Here is a 26,243-nt window from a genome sequence, read left to right on the forward strand (position 1 = left end):
GTCCTGTCTCAGTAAGAGGATGGTTCTTCAAGCTGTCCAATGAATTTGAAACATTTTCACTCATGGAATGATGCCTAAAACCTCCAGGTGTTCCACACATTTCTCAAATCTAGAAATGTGCAGTATGATGGCGGCTTGATGACATCACAATTCTAGAAAAAAAGCACTCCATTCTGGGTGCCAGGGTGTCTGGGTGTTGCACACATAGTTATTGATAGTATTGATTGCACACATAGCTATTGATATTATTGAAGTCTGTTTTGTGTTTGTGTAATAAAAACTAAATGAGCTTTGGTTCTCCTAACCCTGCAGCACTCATATTTAGCTCATATAGCCTCTTCTAAAACACATGACACATAATAAGTGCATTCAGACATTAGCATTGAATTTATTGCCAGGCTTTTCCACCATCTCACTCCCCAAAGCAGAGGTCTTTGATCTCACATGCTTTCAGACCCCCTCACTACACAAACACAGAACTTTTCACCATCACTGCAAAGTGAAAAACTGGTTCAGGTTTTGTCATTTCACATTGTCAGCCTTCCCTTTTAAAGACTTGCTGAGATCTGGATGATGTCCAATAAAACACATCTCTTCCTTCGTGTCCTTCTCCTTCGAAGACTGTGTTTTTATAGATATTAGAACTGGCACCATTATCCCTGCTCTCTTAAAGCTCAAGAAAAAAGCAGTGGCCTGTGAGTCTATCTTCTGTTCATACCCATTCCATACCTCACAAATAATTGTGTAATTATACTTTTTGTGCCCAACTATTTAACCTTAATTTTCCGCCCCAAATTTAGACTGTCCCTTATGTTCCCCGACCACAGCAACTCCCCACAACAGCTCAGGAGAAGGTCTGAAGGTCAGTGGGCATCTATCAAGCCTTTGCCTCTTTACATCCAGGCGCTCCATAGAACAAAGGACAGCACTGCAGGAATCACCAGCAAAGGTCAGCAACTGTGCACAGTCAGGAGCCTGCACTCTTCTGACTGTTTGACTCACCTTGCACACCATGTGGCTTTGCCTTTACCAGGGGAGACCTCGGGGGACCCCTGCACTTCACTGACTGTAGGACTCATCCTGCACAATGTGTAGTGTTTGTTTTGCGATGTAACTGACATCCCCAAACTCATTTCACTTGTGACCCGAGGCCCCGAATTTGAACACAGGCCTCTAGAGGTGCAGGCAGGAGATGATAGTTAATTAGGCCACTGTCTGCGATACCTAGTCCCCTGGAGAGGCAGGAGAGAAGGTGCTGCTCCCAAGCCTTACCGCACTGTGAGGGTCGATCCTGGGCCTCTCCATGGCGATGGTGATGCAGTTCAGGAAGATGATCACCAGGACAATGTGGTCAAACATCTTGTGAGAGATGATTTTATTGCAGGTCGTCCGGAACCTACGAGAGACACAAACAGGCTGTTTGAGAGGTAGTCGGAAAAAAAAACTAAAAAACATTCACAGCCAGACATCAAGAAATGCTGTGAGGTCCAGTGGTTAGAGAAAAGGTTTGTAATTAGGAGGTTTCAGGTTCAAATCCTGGCTAAACCACTGCCTTACTATGTGACCCTGAGCAACTCATTTAACCTCATTGTGCTTCAATGAGGTTAAATGAGTTGCTCAGGGTCACACACTGGTAATGTCTAGAAGTTGGAATTATGGCAGGATGCACCGTTTTTCCACTGGCTTTTACCACGGCAATGGAAGTAATTATTAGGGCACCAAAATGGGTAGTGGGAGGAGGGTGCTTGGCTTCTGGAATGTGACTGCCACCATTTAGAGCATACCGTGCTGAGAAAAATCTTGTGAACCCCTTAGGATTTTTACATATTTCACATATTTCAAACCTAAAATATTTCTTAAACCTAAATATTACATCTTAACCAAAGTCCAAATAATAGATAAAGATAACCTGATTAAACAAATGACACAAAAACATAATACTTTTTCAACATTTATTTATCCACAAATGATTCAACATTCAATATTCATGTGTGAAAAAGTATGTGAACCTTTAGATTCAGTAACTGGTGGCACCCCCTTGAGCAGCAATGACTTCAACTAAGCATTTCCCCTGTAACTCTTGGTCAGTCTCTCACATCGGTTTTGAGGAATTTTGGCCCATTCCTCCTTACAGAAGTGCTTCAACTCAGTGACATTTGAGGGTTTCCTTGCATGGATAGCTTGCTTCAGGTCCTGCCACAACATTTGGGGCTTAGGTTCGGACTTTGACTAGGACATTCTAAAACGCAGAATTTCTTCTTCTGCAGCCATTCTTTTGTAAATCTGCTTATATGTTTAGGATCATTATTTTGCTGCATGACTCATTTTCGGTTCAGCTTCAGCTCACGGATGGATGGCCTGACATTCTCCTCTAGAATCTTATGATACAATGCAGAATTCATGGTATTGTCAGCGATGACAAGCCATCCAGGTCCCGAGGCAGCAAAGCAGCCCCAAACCATCACAATTCCACCATCATGCTTGACGGCTGGGGTGAGGTTCTTCTGTTCAAACACAGTGTTTGGTTTTCGCCAACCATAACGTATCTCATTGAGGACAAAAAGTTCTGTCCAGAGAACATTGTTCCAGAAGTCTTGTGGATCACCTATGTGCTCTTTGGCGAACTTCAGACAGGCAGCAATGTTCATTTTAGAGAGCAGTGGTTTCCTCCTGGCTATCCTTCCACAAACACCATTCTTGTTTAGTCTTTTTCTGATAGTTGAGTCATGAACACTCACATTAGCCAAGGCAAAAGTGGCCTGCAGATCCTTGGATGTTACTCTGGGGTTCTTTGTGACTTTCTTGATGATTTTCCAGTTTGTTCTTGGAGAGATTTTGGTTGGTCGACCGCTTCTGGGTAGAGTGACTGTGGTCTTGAACTTTCTCCAGTTGTCTGACAGTGGATTGGTGGAGCCCCAAATCCTTAGAAATGGTTTTGTAACCCTTTTTAGACTGATGAGCATCAATAACTATTTTTCTGAGGTCCTCAGAGATTTCTTTTGATCTTGGCACAACGTGTTTCCACACACCTGAATGGTGAAGACCAAACTCACAAAGTTTCTGATCTTTATATAGGGTGGGGTCTCCCAAACTCACCCCTGAAGATTTACCTAATTATTTAAACACCTGATTTTAATTATCCCCTTAATTGAGCTGATAAAACCAGGGGTTCACTTACTTTTTCACATACCCTGAATCTTAATTACTCATTGTTTGTCTAATTCATACATCATTCTGTTTCAAAAGCCATGGAATTGGTTAATATAAACCATATTGGATATTTAAGAATTCTTCTTTATTTTGATTCAAGAAGGCTATCATGGTAAAACTATGGAATTTCCATAATTATCATTGGGCTTCACAAACTTTTTCTTGGCATTGTACATGAATCACATGGCAATCATGACTACAACAATACCCTGTACTAATCAGTTATTGGGCAAACTACTCAATAACATTGAGGCTGTGTGGTCCAGTAGTTATAGAAAAGGACTTATAACCAGTTTCCAGTTCAAATCCCAGCTCAGGCATATACTATTAATAATAATACAGCACACATTTCATTTCAATAAAAATTATATTGGTTAAAGAAAGCTTTCAGTTTGCATGCCTTGCTTTTGGATAGCCTGTTCCAGTTAGTTTTAAATCGAGCTAAAAGGTTCAAAATATCAACCACCAAATTCATCATGAATCTAATGGAAACTACAGATCAACTAAACAACATTGATATCTTTACTGAAATGTGTCTCCATTACTTAGTGTTCATGTCATGATGGAATTTGGAGTTTCCATTAGGATTCAATTTGATCGTGGATTTTTTAACCCTTTCCAGAAACCGATTCCTAGAAAGCAAGGCATGCAAACTGAGACATTATATTTCTGAAATGAAGCAAGGCAATCTTATTCACACATGCTTGACAAAAATATTCTTTGTCTGATTGCTGTGGTTCTATCAGGTCTTGTGGTGCTTACTCTTGCATTGTGTTCTGTGTGAGCACATTGGTTACAGTACACTGGGCTATGTTCACACATCAACACAAAAACTGATTGCACTTCATATAAAGTTTTCGAGTGACTCCCTGCTTACTTGGACTGTGGTGGAAAGATATAGAGGGCCCAGCTGCTTCTCTCCTGACACCACGCGGGCTGCCGCTTCCGAGCCCACCTGCACAGCCTGGCTCTGCGACCCTGCATCAAAACAGCAAGCACAGCAATCACTGTCTATGACAGTACTGTAGGGATCTGTTATAACTGCACAATCAGAAGACCAGCCATTTTTACAGGAGTGTGTATGTGTGGTCTCTTTTAACCCATTAAGTATCAAATACAATTTTCTTTGAAAAAATCAGGACGCAAGCTGTATTTATGTAATTTGATGCATTACATTTAGACTTGACTTGGTTAACACAATTAGAGCAAGTTATCAAAACACTGGGGTTGGAGTTAAAGAGACAGGTATTAAAATAACAGATAGATGCCAGTTAAAAATGCTCCAAAAAATGACAAAGTAGCCTGTCCTCAAATGAGGACACTGGCACTTAATGGGCTTAACCATTGTTTATATCCGGCCATGTGGGTTCCTGTTTTGATTGGTAAGTTGAAATCTTGTGAGATGTCGGAGACAACCAGGTTTAATGGAGGCAGTTTTAAAATACAGATAACGTACCTGCAATGGCTCATTTGAGGATCATTTTCCAGATTCTTTTCTTAAACTCACCAGCTGCTACAGATTTTTGATTCCCTGTCCAAATCCAAACAATATCACTGCTATGCTGGGATTTCTCTTAGATTTTATTAACTACTGATGTTGTGCATGTATAAATTAACAAGGACTTCAATAGAGCGATATGGAAGCTTTACAAACACTTTATTTTCATGGCAGTGAAAAGGTTAAAGCGCTATCACTGGATATGCCTGCTCTCCCTCACCATGTTCCCATCGTCCTCGATATTCTCCTCCTCGCTGCGCGACTCGTCCATCGAGAACTGCTGCAGCCGGGCTGAGTTCTTCCCGTTGCAGTCCTGGTGTTCAGCCAGTGGGGGGCGCGCGCTGTGCATGCTCGCAGAGCGGCAGAGGTAGTGGGGTACCTGCAGGGTGTCGGGGGGCATGTCGAACGACCCCTGCTGATGCAGAGAGCTGCTGACGGAGCCCGCCTCCCCCTCCGAGCCCTCGCCCTCCTCCGAGCTGGACTTGCCGTCCCCCGAGAGCAGTGAGCGCCTCTCCCCAGACTGCTTCTTCTGTCTCTTGAGGCTGGGGGCACGGCCAAGGCTGTTCCAGCTGGACCGACGGCTGTTCCAGCTGCTTGCCGTGCTCCAGGGGGTGTAGGGGGAGCTGCGAGTGCTGCACTGCTGGGCAAGGGGAGATGGAACGGGAGAGTCAATACAGGGGCAAGAGTCAGGGATAAACAAGAGGATAAACAAGATCTCTGAGTCAGGGCAAATAATCCACTGTGGATAACTGAACATCAATTCAGCAATTTGACTTGTTTAGAATCTTTCTATTTCAAAATGCCAATAATATTACACCTCTTCTTAGCAATCATACCATGTTTGTATTATCAATTTGACATTCAGCAAGCAAAACATGAACTTGACTATTTTAATGCAGTAATGTCCTTGCTTTTACTAACATTAAATAAATAAATTAAATTAACATTACTACGAATAACTATGATCTATGAATTGCTTAATACTCAGTAATAGTTAGTAAGGCTAAGCAGTTTGAAATAATTAAAAAGAAAGTGTTTATTACTTTGTCCATAGTAGTTCTACTATTTGTATTAATTCTGTTATTTAGCTTTATTTTTTCAGACTGACCGGTGACTTGACGTCATAGCAGTTAGGATCGACGGAGATGCTGCTTCCTCGTCGCGTCTCGGAGCCCATTGCCAGCTCCCCCAGCCCCCCCGTACTCCTGGGCACAGGCATGGGAGTAGCGGCAGTGTGGGTGATGACGGGCGGGGTAAGGTGGCTCTTCAAATCCAAGTGACCATTCAGCGGCACCGCGGCTTCGCCACGCAGGGGAAAGACAGTGAACGTTATACACACAATCAGCAGGGGCTCAACTCACATAGTCAATCAGAATATCAATCAAGATTCACCTACCAGCAGAGGCAGACTGGCCCTTCTCTGAGCCAGGGGAGCAGGACTCTGCTTCGGAGTCTGACTTGGAGGCATCACCCTAATCAATCAGAGAGAATCAGTGAGAGGGAGAAAGAAGAGGGGGAGAGAAGTAGAGAGGGAGAGGGGGGCGAGAGGGATAGAGAGGAGGGGGAGAGAGAGAAGAGGGAGAACAAGGTAGAACGGTTTATTGAAAGCATAAGAAGGAGGAGGGAAAGAGGGAGAGGAATACAGTGTGAGGTAGAGAAGAATCGTGCCATATCAAACTACAGATCGCAGATGTTTCCAGCTCTCCTAGTTTCCATCAGCAGTGTTGCATGCTGCTCCAACTAGAGATTCTTGTTTTATACCACACTGACACATTAAGAGGACTGAATCAGCCAACCTACAATTCTCTTGAAGTCTCTGATTATGCATTTATAATATTAAGTCCTTGTGAAGTATTTCAATAATAATTGCATTCATCCCAAATAAATGTAAAATATGTAATTTTTAGAAACATAGCTTCAAATATATTATTCAGATTTTACAATATTTTGCAATATTACTTTTATTTTTATTTTTTTACCATGCATTAGAAAAACACAAACAGGTATAGACCATAATATAATATAATCTTTATCACATATTAACATTGCTAATTTACTGCCAGGCATTGCACCAAATTCATAAGACATCTATTTTAATCAAATATAGCAGATAACAGAGAGGGTGAGAGAAAGCAGTGTTAATGTGTGGTATAATACAATATACATCACCCTTGAGTACCATTTGATAGAAATAGATCACTCATGTGTACAATTAGTTTTGATAGCCAATTGTTCAGTGAATCTGCACTGTATAAAGGCTTAATGCATTACATTAATACAGAACCTTTTGCTTTAGTTCTTTTGTCTATATTTTCCCTATGGACAAATTGCAGGCCAATTACCCCCTAGAAAATATATAACATGTGCAACTTGTAAAAAAAACAGGCCCTAAAACTACAGCAACAACTTATCAAGTACATTAATTATTTTATCCCATTGCAGTGTCTCTAAGCTTGTCAGTAAAATTACTTTTAATCAATCTGTATCTTTGATGTAATGTGGTAATTACATACATGCCAACAGTCCCTATATGGTCGGGACAGTCCCGATTTCCTAGCAAATGTCCCGTGTCCCATAGGAAGAAAGTCCCGGTATTTACCCATAGAAAAAAAAATATATATATTCTGCACAGTAGAGTTAGTGAAAAGCAAATGCTGTGCGGCTGACACATCTGCTGATCACTAACTTATAAAAAGGTAAGAATGCCTCATTATGTCTATTATTACTATATTGATGGTTGTGTCCAATCGAGCTTGGGGGGAGGGGGAGGGTACTTCTATTATATGGTAATGAGTGTTTTTTGCATATGACTCCTCCCATGTGTTTGATGTGTATAACCCCCTCCCACCGCCCGCAAGTCTCTTGTGATATAAGCATGTCTTTTCTTGTGCAATGTAGTCATTATTTTACTTCAGGAGCACTCCCCGGTCTGTTGTGTGTTTTCTATAGCAATTTGGGATGTGAAGCGGGCCGTGAAGTCAAAAAATTTTGTTATCAATTTTTATTTTATTTCACTAGAATGTATGTGTCAGCCAGTGCCAGCTGTAGAATTGCTGTTAGTCGATTGTTTTATGAGTGCAAGAGAGAGTGATCTAATAACTGTTGACATCAGTGGTCTACTCTAACAAATGTCTTGGGAATCATGCATCTTTTTGCTTGTTACAAAATGACGCATAGAGACTCTCCGTCTTCAAACAGGCTCTGAAATAAATGGACCAGCGACTTTGATTAACTCTTAACTACTGAGGTGACATGACAGAAATCACAACACAAATAACAGATTCCTGAGCAGCATCAGTATTTCAAAGAGGATATTAGGTAGCTTTTTATTTGGAGTATTTGTTTATTTTTGGATACGTCTGTGCTTTCACCAGGGTTCAGGAGCTGCTCTTCTGTTCTAGTAACTGAACTCAGGAGAAAGAAGCTTTATACATACTTCTCAAAACAGATTAGACACATGATGTTATTGCAATAAAATCACTTAGAATGATTGTAAACACCATAATAAGGTAAAGGGACAGTACACAAAAAAAAAATTAGAAAATGTAATTTGCTCTTTAACACAAATTATCTTCAAACTGATTTATTTCCTAATTCAAACACTGAGCTGCTTCCCATTGATGTTGCATTTCTTAATTTACGATAATGGTAAATGTGTTTTATAGAATATAAAACTGTGTGTTCCATAATTTCACTATTCTTATGTAATATCCATACACACCACCACATTTCAAACATGAACAATACACACCACCACATTTCCATCACAAACAGAAAACACAATGCAAAGTGTCTTATTTTACAAAACACAACAGTAGCAAGCCAGTACAACATTACAAAACATAAATAAATGAAAAACTCAATTTCCCATCATTCCACCCTGTATAGAGCAGCTGTGATAGAATGAACCCAGCAGAGCAACATTACAAAGCATCATGGGTTAAAGCCAGCCTCCCCTTTTGCTGGCCTTTCAGCCAATCAAAAGGGAGTTTCAGCTTCTCCAATGTTTGGCCACCAGCATGCCCATCAACCTACCTAGTAATCACCCCAATTTATTTTCTTTGCACCAAAAAGACGTAGGCAAATAGATTAGCATTGTCAACCCTGAGCTTGGTTACCTGTCTCCCTTCTCCCAGTTTGACTTTCTGAGTAGAAAAGCGCAGACAATCTTGAAAGAATGCCCTGGTTAGTACCTGATATAATTAAATGGAAAATATTTTATAGGGTTTAGTTTATTATAAGCAATTACATCATATGCTACAGTACACAAAACTAATTCCAAAACGAGGGTTTGTGCTGGAGAGTACAAAATGAATAAAAAATGAGAAAGTCTTTATTTCCCCTATACTTCTCTTTTCATATTAGCAGCAGCTATTTTGTTGGTGCAGTTAGGGTGGGGTGGGTAAAGAAAGAGGACTTCTGAGATAAGGGCAATAGTGAGCCAGACAACTAGAGGGAGGGGCTTCACTCTCCTTCTGTCCAATCACATCATCTATTACAGCTGCTATGACAATACAGTCCGGTATGTGACATCTTTGGAACACACAGTAAAGATGGCTCTGGATAAATGTTCATAAACACACTTGCTTGAAAGTCCCTTTCCACTCTTTCCACCAGTCTCATAAACTCTAGATGCTTTAAGAGGTTTGAAAGCAGAACTCTGGTCTTTTTATTAGACTTGTAAAAAGTAATGATGTTTGTAAAGGCTGGGAACTTTCATCTCTGTTGCCTCAGAATTGTTTCACATCTATCACAAAGAGCCCACTCCAATTAACTTTTAGCTGGAAAAAGCTTTTCAGGAAAGTGATCTAATGTCTTCATCATGGATACACACTTTCTTACAATGAATTTAGCAGAACTATCAAAACTCAAAGTTGCAAAGGGCTTCGTGGTGCATCGGCACCTTTCCTGAAGAGTTTGGTCTCAGCCTAGCCGTGTAACCCATATTGTCCAATGCAACCCCAGCCTGTGTGAGTGTTTTCAAGGGACTTCACAGCAAGCCTGCTTCAACACAAACACAACCACACATGACAAGCCGCCACAGAGGTATGGCTTCTGCGCTGTTAGTTTCCATGGTGATCATGTCATGCGACCAGCTACATACCCCCGAGTCCACAGGCAGCTGAATACAGCTGAGAGGCCCAACCACTTCCTCCCGCCTCGGGACCTCCTGGAGACAAAACGTGTCATTTTGAGGGAAAAAAACGTATGTTAGAAAACTAAAGAAACTTCTTAAGGGGGGGATTAGATCAAAATACTCAACACTGATTTAAAAGCCAGGCTATTAGGCTCTTCTATGACACTTTTCAATCAGACTGTCGGAGGACACATCCTAACACTAGAGAAGAAGTGGCAAAGGAGTTCACATTTCATTTAAAACTGTCTGATGCACCTCTAAGAACAGGGAAATAACCAGTCAATTCAACTTCCAGAGACTTAATATACATGGGTTTTAACAATGCCGGGACATGGTTTATTCATGTTTGAATATTCTTTCAAAATTTAAATGAGTATTCAAACATACTTTTAGTTTAAAATTAGCTAGAAAACAAAAGTATAATCGTACCATTTCAATAAAGTAAATCACCCAGAAGCATATCAAACCTGCACCCCATCAAATTGCCAATTAAAGTACAATATTGTTTATTTATTTCATTTATTGTAATCATTGATTTTCTTTGCATCTTTTTGATACAGCCATTTATAAATTTTGTTTTATGAATGAATACTAACATGCTCATTTTCTACCATGTTTTTCTATCCAATTTGAATTACCCACAATCGCCTCTTTTCACCATAAACAACGATGCTCCAAGCTACTGAACCCTGGAGATGAGGGCCCAGCCTCATTCGTCTCCTATTGGAACACTAGGGGTCACTGGTAAACTATCATCCCTGACTACGGCTCTCCCTGTGGGTCCCCAGCAAAGCCTGATGTGACCGGGATTCAAACCAGTCTGCACGACACCCTGCACGCCAAGAGGTAATGCTTCTGCTAGGGGAGATGCTGGGGACCCTTAACAGGGTTATTTTGAACTCTGTATTTTAGTTGTTTGTTCATGTGTCTGGAAGATTGAAAAGGTAAAAGCGCAGTTAACAGAGCAGCAGAGTATTTCTTGATTGAATCTACCCCAAAAGAGTAATATCTGGGTTCACATTATGATCAGGGAAACCAAACATTAGAGGAAAAAGATCCCAATGCGTTCCACATAGTGCATTAAGAAAATAAAAAAGACACAAATCATAGAAGTTTATATTGTCATTCTGTGTGATGTTTAAATGTATTTTTGCTTCAAGGCAGACTTTAAAAAAAATACATGACAAAAGTAATTTTTGACCTGAGAATATTCCAATGCAGTAGAGTGTGTTTTAAGGATATGAGTGTATAGTCCTGCTTTCATGTTGCTGCAGATGTCTGAGTGTGGCCATGGTAGACGGGTACTCGTCACACACAGCCAGGTTAACAGGGAGGCAGGTAGAGGGGACAGTGCAAGGAAGCCTTGCACTGCTCTCCTATTTATATATTTTGCTACAGATTGGGTTGGATTTGTTTAGGCAACAGACATTCTTCTCTTCATTAGTCACTGGGGCCTGAGTGAGAACCCACCCCATTTCATGTTAATAGACTGGAAAAAAGCTTTAGGTCAAAATTCAGAGGAAGAAAAAACAGTGCTGCCTGACACAGTGGCTCATTCTTGTAAACAGTGCTGCCTGACACAGTGGCTCAATCTTGTAAACAGTGCTGCCTGACACAGTGGTTCATTCCTGTGCATTTCACCTCTGAAGGTCTGTCGAGGAAGCTCAGACCACAGCTGAAATGTAGCCAGTGCCTCTGTCCATGAAATTTATTTGCATTTGAAAATACATATCTGGTATTTCACTTGGTTAAATTGATTAAGCTAAAAACAACCATGTATTTACAGACCAGGCTAAACAAAGAGCTCTTCTGAACACTGGAGAGTGCAAGAGCAATCACACACAACGAGTAATGGAGGGGCTTAGAGACGGGGTGCTGTGTCTAAATTCAAATATAAATGAGCCTTTTCACTTTGACACACTTTTTAGCCCAAACATTCAGTATTAACAAGACATATAATTGTTTATGTGTAATAAAAGCTATTGTTATAACAGTAACAATACTAATGTGTGTGTTTATTTAATAAGTTTTTTGTATTTTTTTTTACAGCCTTCAATAAAATGCGCAAAGACAAGTTTGCCAAGAGAATGCACTGGCGATTAAGAAAATAATAAGGCTGTATGAACCGCCCATAAAGTATAGAACAGAAGGTTATAAATTAATTTGAAACAGACTGGGATCCTTAATTAAAAGAAACCTCAAGATAAAGTATCAATGCATAACATATCTGTTTGCAATCTGGGGAATATCTGATATGCATGCTTGCCTTGATTTGCATGCGCTGACTGCTGTGAGGCATGCTGTGCCATTGATCTCTCACGTTCCACAATGGTATTGCTGTGCGACACAAACCTGAAAGACTGCATTGAAAAGCCAGTGTTAAGATTTTGTCACTGGGCTAAGAGCTTTTTCCTCTCTCAAACTGTGTCGATGGTCGGTCCCAGAGTATGGGGTACAGATATTGTATTCTGCATGAACTCGTACCATACAACAAATCCACTTTCCCTGAGGATCTGGGAAGGAGCTGTAATCATGGCAGAGAGCAGGGATAACAAACTGAAACGAGACAGTGGCTGGAATATCACGATGATGTCATGAAAGAGCTATTCCTTCACTGGCACTGGAAGGTGGGTTAAGTGATCCCCGGAGTGGGGTCTGACTTCGAGAAAATAAACACCCTGAATGGTGCAGCCAAGACGCATTAGAGTCACTCTTTAATCTGTCAGCCAAGTAATACCCTCCTGCAAAGGAGCCACAGTGCTGCCAATTGGACTGGCTGTCTTGACCAGCAGCTGTGAAGCCCTACAGATTTCAAACATCCCTTCAATAATATTACTACAAATTATCCTGCAGAATGATTCCAGCAACAGGCTTTAACTAAAGTGCTTAGAGCTGACAAAATAATTCCATGAGCCTTCCCTCTGTATTTGCTATATAGGTCTCAAATGTAGCTTAGATGTGTGTTTCCTACAAGGTGAAACGCATCGATGTTCGAAAGCCTTATTTTTAGGTAGTCTTGCACTTCCTTGATCACGTCACAGTAGTCCCCTCCCCTTCTTTCCTGTCATTAACCAGCTTCTCCCCATATAGACGGACAAGCTTTGCAGCCAGTGACACACTTTAACAAACGGCTTGGGTGAAATGACCTAGGAAGTACAACAGTGACAGACTACCTAAGGCATGCAAACTGAGAACTTCCTTTAAACTAGTGCAATACCAGAGACTATTTATTAAAAAGAAAATCAATTTTATTTTTATTTTCCTTCCCTGGATACCACTGCAGTCTGAGATATGACTCAGTTAGAAGCTTTGACCTTTTGTTTGTGTGATTTCTGAATTCTCCTTCGACCGTACCATTCATGCAAAAACATGAAGTTATACAATTAAAAACAAAACAAATACAAATAAAAGACAGCATTTTTTTGTATTTTTTGTTCAGCCTTCAATAAAGTGCTCAAAGACTAGTTTGTGAAGCGAATGCACAGCAGTTAAGGAAATAATAAGGCTAGATTAACCCCCATAGTACAGAGCAGAAGATTATGTTTTTCTCATTATGGAGTGATCACAAAAGTTGTAAAAATATTGCAAATTGTGGAACTGTGAAAGAAAACAATTCCACAATTGAACTTAATAGTTGCCTAGATTGGTTCAGTTTACACTATGGTTTTAAAAAACAAATCAAATCAATCTAAGGTACAGTTTTGACCCTGTTCTTGCCTAGGTGCTGTGTGGCATTTTGTTTATGACATTGGCTCCAGCTCAGATCAGTTCCCAGTAATGTACTTGATGCCAAGGCTCCAAGACCAATCTGCCCTCCCCTCCAAGGGCTTTGTGTCTGCCTTGAAACTGCCCCCGGGGAGGGGGCAGTTTTCTTCCCTCTGATTAGCTTTGTTACCCTAACTATTCATCCTCCTTTTATTGGTTCATGGTTTATTGATTCATGATTATTTTTTATGTTAATTCAGGGTTATCTACATATTTACATACAACCCTACAGACAAGCTGCTGCAAATAAAAACACTTCAAAGTAGTGTTGGGTAACGATATGAAAACTGTATTTCGATATCAAGAATATCGAAAGTCTTCCAAAACACAGAAAAATAGAATAACACAATTGCAATATCAAACATATTAAAAAAAAAAACATATACAGATGTAAACAGATATTTACATATGAAAAGCAATAACTTACTTTAACTTAGCGGTGCTTTGCTTCACAGTATCCATGGAGAAAAACAAGGTCTTGTTACATTGCTTTACTATTACATCATCAGCCACCTCAAAACCGAAATATTTCTACACTAGTTTAGCTAATCCGGAAGTAATTGAATCTTCAGCTGCTCTGCGTCTACATGTTGACTCATGACACCTCCAAAAGTATTAAGTACTAAGTCATGCCGAATTTTGCATTATTTTGAGAAGTGTCTTCTCAAGTGTTTTAAAAGTACATATCATTTATAATACCGAAAATTCACATTTTATCGAACAATATTGATATCATATCAAAAGTTAGATATTGGTGCCCATCACTACGCCAAAGCTCAAGCTCAAGTATTAACTGTGCAGTATGGGAGTTTAATGACTATTAACTGCGCAGTGTGGGACTTTATCACCAGGGTGCAGCAGTCTTAAAGGTCACTTCCTTTTATTTTATCCTCTCGAACAAAACAATAAAGGTAGAGGACCCTTTTTAAAGCTTTTTTTTAAGATTACTGGAAATATATTTTTTTCTGCCTAAAATTGTAGGTTTGACAATTGTCAATTGACAGTTAAAGGTGAAAAACTGAAGTTCTTTGTCTAAATATTGTTTTCCAGTGAACGATCTACTGTGTACCCCCATCTGAGATAGGGTCATAATATAATATGAAAACAGAAAAAAAAGTATTTTCTGATTACTAGGCTTTAGTACTTATATATATATATATATATATATATATATATATATATATATATATATATATATATATATAAAATGCTTACCTACCAATGTGATGGATATGCCTGCTTTTTATCAGACTCCAGTAAAACTGCACCCTGATTAGTAAACAATGCAACCCCTAGACAAGGGTATGTTATTCTGTATTTTAAAATGAACATTTGTTACAAAAAAATTTAAGTGGGTCATTAAAAAAATAAAATAAACAGGACTCGATTTGCTGGCTCAGAAGGCATAGGGAAGGAGGAGGGGCTAGAGTTCAGCCAATTACTGTTAATGGAAAACTGCTGTTAAACTAATTAAAATAAAATAAAATTAAAACTAGAAATGCTATGTAAAATTATTGCAAAATCCAGACCAATAAGTGGCAAAACGAGTCCAAAAACAGGTTATGCTTTTGAAAACAAAACTAGGGTTCTAATTTAAAACAGAATCAGAAAGCAATTCTCAACAAAAGTCGTGCATTTCTTCCAACAAATACAGAAGTGTAGAGAGAAAACAGACAGGCATTTTGCATAAATTTAAAAAATCTGGTAGCATGCAGAACTATGTGAATACTGAATAACACATTAAATGTGTGTTTTTTAATTTTATTTATTTAACTCGAATGTTATGGTTTAACACTTAGCTGGACATTTAAAATGCTATCTGTGTCTTGTGCAGTATCGAATCCAGCCAGAATAAGCACATTGTTTTGAAGTGAATATTTCCAAAAACTAAATTTGATTAAAGCAGAAAAGTGACATTTATATCATGCAGTCTAAAATGACTGTTAGCAAAATGCTTACATATTGGTGTTTAGTGCAGTCGTCTGTTCATGTTAATCAGCTGCCAGATAGCTTGTTGATGGGCACTCGATATATGATATGAACACACTCAAAATCCAATTTTAGACACTTCCCAATCCAGTAGTTAGGGATTGATTATTATTATTATTATTATTATTATTATTATTATTATTATTATTATTATTATTAAATCCGCGGTTCCATTTTTGTAATAATAATAAATAATTAGCAGCGTACATGCGTAGACTAATGCAATTACTCGACAAAGGACTTCTTCAACGAATTAGTCAAAAAACACATTAGAAGCATTACAAGTAAAGATAACAAAGTCGTGTATGCTCCAGCGAAGTGATTTCACTGTCTAAGTAGGGCGGCACAGCTGCCTGCTAAATCAATAATACTGTTATTTAAAAACATAAACTTAGATAAAACACACTGAACTCATTAAACTAAACTACAAACACTGAATATTTAAACTCCAGAAAGCAAACGTACCTAGTAAATACTACACATGTTTAAAAGAAGGAACATCATACAATGATTATAATTTATTTTCTTTCTTTTTACCCTACAGACTGCAGAACCACTGCATTGCTACTGCATTTAAATATGTAATTTAGTTATTTGTGCACTCAACGCTCACTCTGTCAGTAGCCGATTGGGTGTTTATAGTTAACCTCGCCTAACAAAGGAAACGTACATCAGTACGGCTGTGGTTTTATTTGAAAGGAGATTCAACATTGTTAATTCGACTGCGATGCCGCAAAGTACTACAATATGGGAAATAAATAAATAAAAATCTGTTGTCCGCCATTACAGGACTTTTTTCGCGTAACCCCTGAGGAGCGCTCGAGTACCCCCAAGGGTACGCATACCTCAGTCTGAAAACCGCTGATCTATAGTAATGGCTATATGTAGTTTCTTAAAGAAATTATTGCTAATAACTGATGTTTTGTACCAATTGGCTGAAAATTAAAAACAAACAAACAACAAACAAACAAAAAAAGTCTTTCAACGACTTTAGTAAACTGGGACACAAGTTCTGTTGGTTAACTTTTGTTTTTGGTAACTAGTTTTTGCTATATTTATCAGAACTATATTCCTCATAAATTAAAGTTATCTAAACTAAAAGACACTAAAGTTCAAGTTCAATTTAGGTTTTTGTCCCAATTGGGTCAAGTTTTTAAAACTTTTTTTTTTTTTTTTAAGTTTGTTTTTGTAAGGGGTACATGCAAATTCTCGTGTTTACTAACCAGTCACTGATTAAAGTTTTTTGCATGAACCAAACATGATTATATTTGATTATTAACAAATTTCTTAATTATTGTTACTGGGAATACTCCGGTACTAACAGTAGTAACTAATCCATTGCTCCAGTCTAATCCCCTTGAATGAATGGAAACAGTGCCCCCTACTGGCTCACCTCAGTCTGGAACCCCTCCACCAGGATGGCGACCAGCAAGTTGAAGAGCACATAGTTCCCGAAAGTCATGAGTGCGATGAAGTACAGAGCTGCCCAGGGAGAGGTGGAGGCCATGCCATTGTACAAGACCTTGTTCCAGTCTTCCTGCGTCAGGATCTGCAGGGGAGAGGTACACACTGGGTGAGGAACCAGCACGGAACAGCATAAGACAGTCCAGCACTTACTCACACAGTGACCAAAAGAGACCATATCCAGGCTTTCAATGCAGTCTCAGATATAACATTTATCTTAACTAAGGTATTCTTCTTGGTTTTTGTTTAGAATCACCGGGTGACTTTTTAAAAATGTTTAAAGCACCTCTCAAGAATGTCTAAGTGCATGTGGTACACCATTGTGTAAGTAATAACCTGCCCTCACTGCAACAAATGCTGTATTAGTTGAGACAGCACTGATCCACCTTTTAACAGCTCAATTCTCCAATAAGGTTTATGGGAGTTCGTGAATCAGAGGACCTGAATGACCTAGTCCTGTAAGTCTTTGTGATTCACTATGAGACATGAGCACCCTGGATCCTTATTGGAGGATTGCACCGATAAGGCGGGTCAAAGCATATGATTGACATACACCTTACGCTCACACAGGATTGTTTTCCTTGGCCCTCAAACTCAGGCACTCATTATCACATTAAGTGACAAAGCCTCGAAAAGCAAATACATTCCTCTAATAAAGGTGAGTGGTTTCTAAGGGTATTGTGGGCACTCAAAATATCCACAATAATATATATGGCATTTACACAAATTAAATGCTGATAATTGGAATATATAAACACAAGTGTGTGACTGCATAATAACTATATAATACCATATAAATGACAGTGATTAGTAAATAGTTACCAGTAATGCTCCAATAATTCCCTCATGATTGCAGTATAATGGCCTTTTACAATATTATTCTTTCCTAGCTCAATAATTACTTATTGCTGATACAGTATGTGCCCAGAAAGTGTTCATCTAGAACTTCAATAGCATGCAATCTTAGATTGAGAGTATCACCAAAAGTAATGCATGTAAATTTGCTACAGTATGTCACCAGACCTGGGTGCCCAAGTGCTGCGGGGTGCGGCCATGTGCTCATCCTGCCTTGCTAGTTTGCAGATGGTCCATGCTGCCAATCGCTGTTATCCTAATGTATTTTGGGATGTTCAATCTGTTTAATGTTTAACTTTACAATAGTGTCCACGTGGTACTCCTTACCTGGAAGACTGTGACAATGGCCCAGAGAAGAGAGTCAAAATTCTTCCTGTCTGGCAGCGTGTCTCCATCTCTCTCAGAGCCAAACTTACAACCAAACAGGTGCATCCCCAGAATACTGAATCAGGGACAGAAAACAGCTGTTATAGAGAAGGGTACAACATATCCCATTGCAATTGCAAATTAAACCTGTGCAATCTGGAGTTAGCCTGTTCTTATACAGCTGTTGAGATGTGCTTACTGTAGTGCTGTAGGTATTTTGCATCGTTCATCTCTCAGATAGCATGCAGAATGACGTTATAATAGAAACCAGCAAAGCTAGTTCAAAAAACCAGTGTACCCTTGAACTGCAACCAAATCAATAAACTCAAATAACATTTGGATCATTTTAAACTTCTTTCACAGGCTCAAGCAACTGGTCCACTTGAGCTGCAATATCACAGTGCTGTAACTCCCATGGGTTCTCAATGGGGTTCCAGTGAACTGAATGGGTTCTCAATGGGGTTCGAGTGATCTGAATGGTGTCTCAGTGGGGTTCCAGTGAACTGAATGGGGTCTAAATGGGGTTCCAGTGAACTGAATGGGGTCTAAATGGGGTTCCAGTCCTACCTGAATATGAAGATGAAGAGCATGAGCAGCATGCAGAAAGTGGCCACATTGTCCATGGTCTTCATGAGCACCACCAGCTGCCTCTGCAGAGCCGGCATGAAGCGCACCAGCTTGAGAACACGCATGAGCCTGAAGGTGCGGAGCACAGAGAGACCGCCGCCCTGCTGGCCAACAATCTCCCAGACACTGAGGGGGGGGCAGAACACATACACAGCTCAATACATGCCACAGACAGTTTACAGCTCTGAAAGACACATTGTGACTCATGATTTATTCCTTCATAAGTAAGGGGCTGATTTGATTAACCAATACCTTGTCAGGAATAAGCCACAGCTGATTTTTTTCAAATAATTTTACCAGGCCTGCATCAACTACCTATCTGTGGTTATCCCAGGATTACCCCTACAGTAAGTGATTAACATAATCCAGATGGAGTCTCTGGTACATTAAAATGAAAAATCCAGCTGTGGCTTATAGGTTGATGAAAACGACCCCAACTAGAACTAAATAAATATGTTAGTCATACAAAAATACACAGTATACAGTAGGGGCATGCCCAAGACTGGTGTGCTGTGTTTAGCTCTCAAAAGAGTTAACCAATGCATATGTATGGTAACTATATTTATGGGATTTGATTAGTGTTTATTCAAAAATGAAATAAAATATTGGTGGAAATAATAATTTTCTGCAAAAAATACTGTAGACTGCCAAGGCAAAAAAAAAAGATGCGAGTGCTAAAGTGGCAGTAGCTGGCATTTTTCAATTTGTTTTTCAGGTTGTTGTTAATAATGGTGTGATACGATACCAGACCATACATCAGTTTCACAGCCAGCAATCTCACTGAAGGAATTACTTCTTAAACACTTAGACTAGCAGAGCTGATTTCTACAAAACTAGACCATCCTGTCTTGAAACATTGCTTTTTTACACCGGCAGAAAGAAGACAGATAAGTAATAGAAGCACTGGGCCCAGTTGTTTTCAAACCCATTATTATTTAGGCATCATTAACATTGTGCAAATGTACTGTAACAGGTTTTCAGTAAAAGCTAAACAAAAGCTATGTGGAAAACCAATAATATGAAACCCATACTTTTGTATATCTGGGCTGTCACTTATGTGACTGATTCCCTATAAACTGCAACCTTGACATGTAATCTGTCACAATGCTCTCAATGGCACTTCTGGAGGCTCTGTTAGTGGGTGCTTCCATATCTAAAAGCCTCAAAAGTGATGACTTCCTCTAATCAATGCAATGCTATTGATTATGTATTGGTGAAATTACGAAAAATAAAACTACATTCTATTTGCGTGCCAATATATTAGAAAATATATAATTTTTTCCTTATTATAAAAATTGTGTTTCATTTTTTTTCCAAAGGAAAAATACAAATTTATAGAGACATCTAATCTTAGACTGGCACAATCTGATCTTATTTAGCGATCTTCCCAAATGTAATGCGATCAGTTTAACAATGCGTAGTGTGCAGAACATTGCACATGTGCTGTGGGATATTTTACACTGTGTACATTTTAGCATTCCATGTCTTCCCTGTGTAGATTCTCTATTGTTGTTTCTGCTGAGATTATTACTTACCAGGCTTATTAACTATTCCAGCAAAAAAACCCAAAACAAACAAACAAAAAAACCTACTCCTAAAAGCTCAATTTCTGAAGTGAGGAGGTCAGGTGCTAGGGGCTTGCAGCTGTGCTCTCTATCCCCTCTGTAACTGCTGCTGTTCACGAGTTACTAAACAGAAAATCTCTATCCCAAATCATCTCTATTCCAATCAAGTTTGAGACGGGAAAGAAATTACCGTCAACAATAAACAGGAAACACATTGAAACAGGTAGGAAATGAACTAGAAAATGGAGATGATATAAAGTGTTTTAATAAACTCAAATTGATTTTATAGTGTGCATTAAACACACACACAAGAAATCATGAACATGGGAGTTTCCTGCAGTTGAGGAAGCCTAGTGACTGCAGGCCAGTTGCTCTTAACTAAAGCAGACAGTTTGACCTCCACAAACACATTGAGCCAAATCACTCAGAAGGAAAAGCACACAGTGAAAGTGTGCAGTGAAATCCAGCAGGACTGGCTGCCAGCACTGACAGTAAGTGTAGAAGTGGGACCTCCTGGAAGAGGGCCAGGGTTCTGATATTTATACAGAGGAATCGCTGCTCTCCAGACAGGTCTCTCGAGTCTCAATATACACTACAGCGCTGTATATACTCCATGGATAAATAATGGCTTTATTCAACTAAGACAAATGTAGAATTACTGCAGAGCACCAAAGTTTGTCTTTAAATATCAGGTGTGTCTTCTAATGGAATGCATTTTTGTCTAAATAATGTTGGTTTTAGTTATTATATATTTATTTTTAAATATTGGTTGATGATTTCCATTACATGAGTAGGTGTTAAAACTTCATGCTGATATTGGACTCAGCTCTCACCAAGATAAGCACCAACTAAGACATAGCTTCTTTTACTGTAAACTAACGTGATCCATCTGCGTTTCCTTCCATCTGATGATGTAGATATCCTTGTCTGGTGTTGATGGCTGAAGAGTAATGCTGGCTCCAGGGATCAACCACAGTGAGGCCTCCCTAGTACATCAGCATGACAACCGTCTGGACTGAGCTGAGTAGGGTACTTCTCTGGGGTCTTCAAGTGGGCACCTTCCATCTTCCTTAAGATCTTAAGCTCAACAGTGATTCTGGCATCCCCGTCTCTGTTAATCCCAGCTTACTTACCTTCTTTTACATCGACGTTGCTTTCTTTCTACTGTGCCTGAGGTCCCCAACCAGAATCTTTTCATTTCGACCAGAGCCAGTTGCTGCTCCTCACTGCTGCTCCACTTACATTCTTCATTATGCGTCGCAACTCTTGACCATGGAATCCGATGTTTCTGAGAAACCGGGTTGTAGAGTGTGCCACAAATCCTTGACAACCCACTCCCACTGGGTAAACCTGGACTCCCCGTCCTCGCTGTTCCACTTCAGCAGCTAGTTGAGAGTGCCAAAGTTTCTTCCTTTCATGCGCCTCATCCACAGCATCTTCCTAAGGCACTGTTAACTCTACAAGATGTGCTAATCCAGACCACAAGATAATATTGGGTTGAAGGTTAGTGGTGGAAATCTCAGGTGGGAAAATAAGCCACTGTCCAACATCTGCCAGCATTTTCCAGTTTCTAGCAGATTCCAGTTATCCATGACAGGTTTTGGTTTTAATATCTTTTCTTGGTGGTTGCTCCCCGGGACAGGGGAATGTTATTCTTCATGTGTAATATATTGCTGGAATTGGTGGCAACCTGTCAGCCATGCTGCACTTGTCTTCCAATGCTAAGGCCAAACATCGTAGCACCTGGTCATGACGTCAAGTAAACCATCCTTGGCTAAGACCCACCTTACATCCTGTCAAAATGTCTTAATGTAGCTAGCGATGAACACAAAGGACACTACTGATCCTCTCCTACCCATAGATTAAGGTTCTGTAGTGATGGGAGAACATCATATGTTGACCTGATGTGGAAACTGATCCTGCTCTGTTCCATTGTCTATAGATCTCACCAGCCGATCTTGCATTGTTCCACACTCTCCCATCTCGTCCATTCTCCCTGCTTGGCCTGGGAAACTGCCCTCATGCACATCATCCTCTCCTCTTGCTTTTGCACCTCATTGACTACCAGATTCCTCCATTGAGCTGGGGCTGCTTTGTGTCATGTAGGAGCAGCTTAACTGAGACCAGGGCCTCTTCTTCCATGCTGTACTTGCCCCATGATATCAGTAATACAAAGCACAGCCTTTGCACCTTCCACAGCTTCCTTTGCCGCCCACTTTCTTCCAGTTTTCAACACAGGTGCTGCATCCATCACACATTCATCGTGTGACTCTACCAATGTCATTTCCAATCGAACTTACGCACTTAAACTCCTCAGTTAGAGCTGAGACTGGCAGCTGCAGTATCCTTTTACCATACAGTCCCACTCTTGCGAGACAGAGTGGAACTCTTAACCATTTCCTGACGTATGAACTGATGAATGCTTCCAGCTTCTCTACTGTTGTCAATGAAACCTCATACACAGTGAGTGACCACAGAAGTCTTTGCAGTAGACCAAACTGAAATCACCAGAGTTTAAGTTTGCCCGGTAAAGTGCTGCTGTCTATGCTCTTCAACCCTTGCACTGCTTGTTGTCTCACTTCTCCCACACGAACTGTGGGCTTTAGGTCACCATCATACCATCTCTCAAGACTTTTCATAGGCTTTTCAGACACTGTTGATATTGCCTCACCATTAATGTAGAACATCTTATTCACTACCTTACCTTTAATTATAGAGATGCTCCTTGACTTACTGGGCTTGAATTGCATCCGTGCCCATTACTTGTTCATTTAGCAGACACCTTTATCCAAGGCCGACTTACAGAAACTAGGGTGTGTGACTGTGCATCAACTGCAGAGTCACTTACAACAGCTTCTCACCCGAAAGATGGAGAACAAGGAGGTTAAGTGACTTGCTCAGGGTTACATAATGAGTCAGTGGATGAGCCAGGATTTGAACCTGGGACCTCCTGGTTACAAGGCCTTTTCTATAACGACTGGACCACACAGCCTCAATGTTATTGATTAGTTTGCCCAATAACTGATTAGTGCAGTGTACTTTTGTTGTAATGATTGCCATGTGATCCATGTATGCTCTAAATGGTGGCAGTCGCATTCCAAAAGCCAAGTGTTCTCCTCCCACTACGCCCTAATAATGACTTTTGTTGCCATGGTAAAAGCCAGTAGAAAAATGGTGCATCCTGCATTATTCCAATTTCTAGACATTGCCATGTAGTGGTGAATTCTTAAGTTGAAAAACAAAATCGCAAATCTCCGAAGTAGGCTTTCACTAAGTTTGTTATTGTCTTTGGTACACTGAAAAAATCAAATGCTGCTCAAAGAAGTTCAGGTGGTACTGAACTAAATGCATTAGCTAAATCCAGGAATGTCACATGGTTCTCCCTCCTCTCCTTTTTAGCTGTTTGTATTTGCTGCCAGATCACACTGATGTGCTCTAAACATTCTGCGAAACCTGGAATTCGGGCTTTCTGTACTGAAGTGTCAATGAAGCAGTTCTTTTACAGGTTAGCTGGCAATCTCTGAGCAAAAATGCTGAAGAAATTCTTGCCTTGCATGTTTAACAGGGAAATAGGGTGAGACAGACAGATACTAGTAAAATCTTTTTCTTTGGGTATAAAGACCCCACCAGCTCAGTGCCATGCTCTTGGTACATTTGTTTTTACATGCTACTTTCATCAATTTCCACAGGATTCGCAGAACACCAGATGCACTCTTGTATACTCTGTACGGAAGGCCCAGGAGATGATGACGTCCTTTCCTTTTTCACGGCTTGCTCTACTTCTGAAGGAATCGACATAGGCTCCTGCCTTTTTGAATCTGTGTGCATTTCCTCGAGATATCTCTCCAGCTCAGACTTAGTTGCTTTTAGTGTGCCATGTTTTCCCTGGTGAATAACTTCTTTGCAAATTTGAATAGGTCTTTATAAAAGTTAGTTCTCACACGCTCCTTCTTTTTCCATTTCCGTAGGTGCTCAGCTCTGCGCAACGTTGCAAGCTTATCTTTTATGACCCTTTCTAGTAGATTTAGTTCCTCCTTCTGACTTTGTTCTGCTCTCCTCCATGGCATCCTCAGCTGGCTCCTTTCATTAACTAAGCGCTCAATCTCCTGCTGCCATCTAGACTTTACAGCAATAGATTGTACTTTCTCCTTTCTTTATTAAACTCCAAACCTCTCGCTTCCATATGTGTAGATGGTAGCTCCAAATTTATCCAGCTTCTTTTTGACTGTTCCACCTAACCTTTCCAACATAAAACAGAGATCCATGTTTACTGTATCCCACGCTGCTTTCTCAGAAGCTCTTGGCCATTTAACTCCAGGCTTGTACCCATTGAGGTTCTTTTCTCTCTTACACTGGTTCATCTGACTGGGTTCAGAAGGATCATTAGGTTCATCACTAGTTGTGTTTATGCAAGTCCTCCTCTCATCTAAGACAGGTACTGATATCCTGCGAACTGTGGTTTGCTTCCTGTTACTGGATTTCATTCGACTGACTTGACTGACTTCATAAAAAGAACCGATCAATGCAAGGCCATTGTCCCTTCTCCCTCAAGCATTTCATTCTCCCTTGATGAATCTTCAAACCCCTAACCATTGTCACTTTACTCCAGCCACAGACACATACCTGGTCAAATTAATTGATCCATTAAAGTTACATCCTGCCATCCTGGCCCTGTACATAAAACCTAAACTCATTTAAAATTATTTCCCATGACTGTCTTAGATCTCAATGGCCAACTGGAGCAAGGTAAAGCTAAGCCAACTGTTTCTTGTTTTTTTCCCCAAAAAATATAGCAAGAAGAAAATCTTCAGGTCCCGACCAAATCCCCCTCTGTGCATTGTGTGCAGCCCTACTGCAAAGTTATTTAACAAACAAAGCTTTGTTCTTCAGCTGATTGTATTGCATGACAAACATTTCTTTAACTATTTTAAAATTCTGGGTGACAAATCTGTAAAATAAAAAAAAAAGATTTATTTGGTAAAAAGCCCTGCTGTGAACAACTTCATGAAGCTCTTTTCACTATCAATCTAGTTGTCCCAATGTTATGAGCAGGTTGCTGGCTGTATCTCTATGATCAGGTAGACTGTTCACCCACCTGATGACCACGATGATGCCGTCAAAGATGTTGTAGGGGTTCTTGATGTAGCCGAAGGGCCCGTACACCACCACCTTGAGCAGCATCTCCAGAGCAAAGAGGCTGGTGAAGACAATGTTACTGATCTCCAAAGCATTGGTGAACTCCTCAGGCTGGGAGACAGAAAGAGAGAAACAGAGAGACAGAGAGACAGAGAGTCAGAGAGATACAGAGGACAATATTACTGATCTCCAGAGCAAAGAGGCTGGTGAAGAAAAGCATTGGTGAACTCCTCAGACTGGGAGACAGAGAGCGAGAAACAGAGAGACAGAGATACATAGGACGATGTTATTGATCTCTAGAGCATCAGTGAGCTCCTCAGGCAGGGGGGGAGACAGAGAGAGAGAGAGAGAGAGAGAGAGAGAGAGAGAGAGAGAGAGAGAGAGAGAGAGAGAGAGATGTCCCTATGGAATACAAGGTTTTACCAGGAGAGACTGTGGAAAAGATACATGAGAAAGCTCCTAGTAAGTAAGTAAACTCAAAATGGGGCTGTAGTCATGACTGAAAACTAACTAGAGTTCAAAAGCTTTCCTTTTTAATCCCTAGATACAATTGTGCTTGAGCTGCCTGTCTTTCCTAAGGATGATTACATCTTCTTCATATATTGAAACAGTGACAGGCCATTGCAGTGTT

The 26,243-nt window shown here is 40.1% G+C and overlaps 1 protein-coding gene across 6 annotated transcripts in view; it reads right to left on the reverse strand.

Moving 5' to 3' along the window:
* cacna1g (calcium channel, voltage-dependent, T type, alpha 1G subunit) overlaps window positions 1-26,243 on the reverse strand; it is a 188,466-nt gene that overhangs the window by 91,174 nt on the left and 71,049 nt on the right. For 3 of the 6 annotated variants that reach the window (XM_041220424.1, XM_041220422.1, XM_041220420.1), the window contains exons 9-18: window positions 25,572-25,723; window positions 18,852-19,037; window positions 18,246-18,360; window positions 16,993-17,148; window positions 9,813-9,878; window positions 6,105-6,180; window positions 5,817-6,007; window positions 4,929-5,348; window positions 4,088-4,188; window positions 1,273-1,396 (exon numbers count right to left, since the gene is read on the reverse strand). In XM_041220424.1, coding sequence (XP_041076358.1) covers window positions 1,273-1,396; window positions 4,088-4,188; window positions 4,929-5,348; window positions 5,817-6,007; window positions 6,105-6,180; window positions 9,813-9,878; window positions 16,993-17,148; window positions 18,246-18,360; window positions 18,852-19,037; window positions 25,572-25,723 — 1,587 coding nt within the window. The remainder of the gene's footprint in view (window positions 1-1,272; window positions 1,397-4,087; window positions 4,189-4,928; window positions 5,349-5,816; window positions 6,008-6,104; window positions 6,181-9,812; window positions 9,879-16,992; window positions 17,149-18,245; window positions 18,361-18,851; window positions 19,038-25,571; window positions 25,724-26,243) is intronic. The other 3 variants (XM_041220421.1, XM_041220425.1, XM_041220423.1) reach the window with 3 other exon arrangements.

This window comes from Polyodon spathula, chromosome 20 (genome assembly GCF_017654505.1).
Source record: "Polyodon spathula isolate WHYD16114869_AA chromosome 20, ASM1765450v1, whole genome shotgun sequence".
Classification (NCBI taxonomy): domain Eukaryota; kingdom Metazoa; phylum Chordata; class Actinopteri; order Acipenseriformes; family Polyodontidae; genus Polyodon; species Polyodon spathula.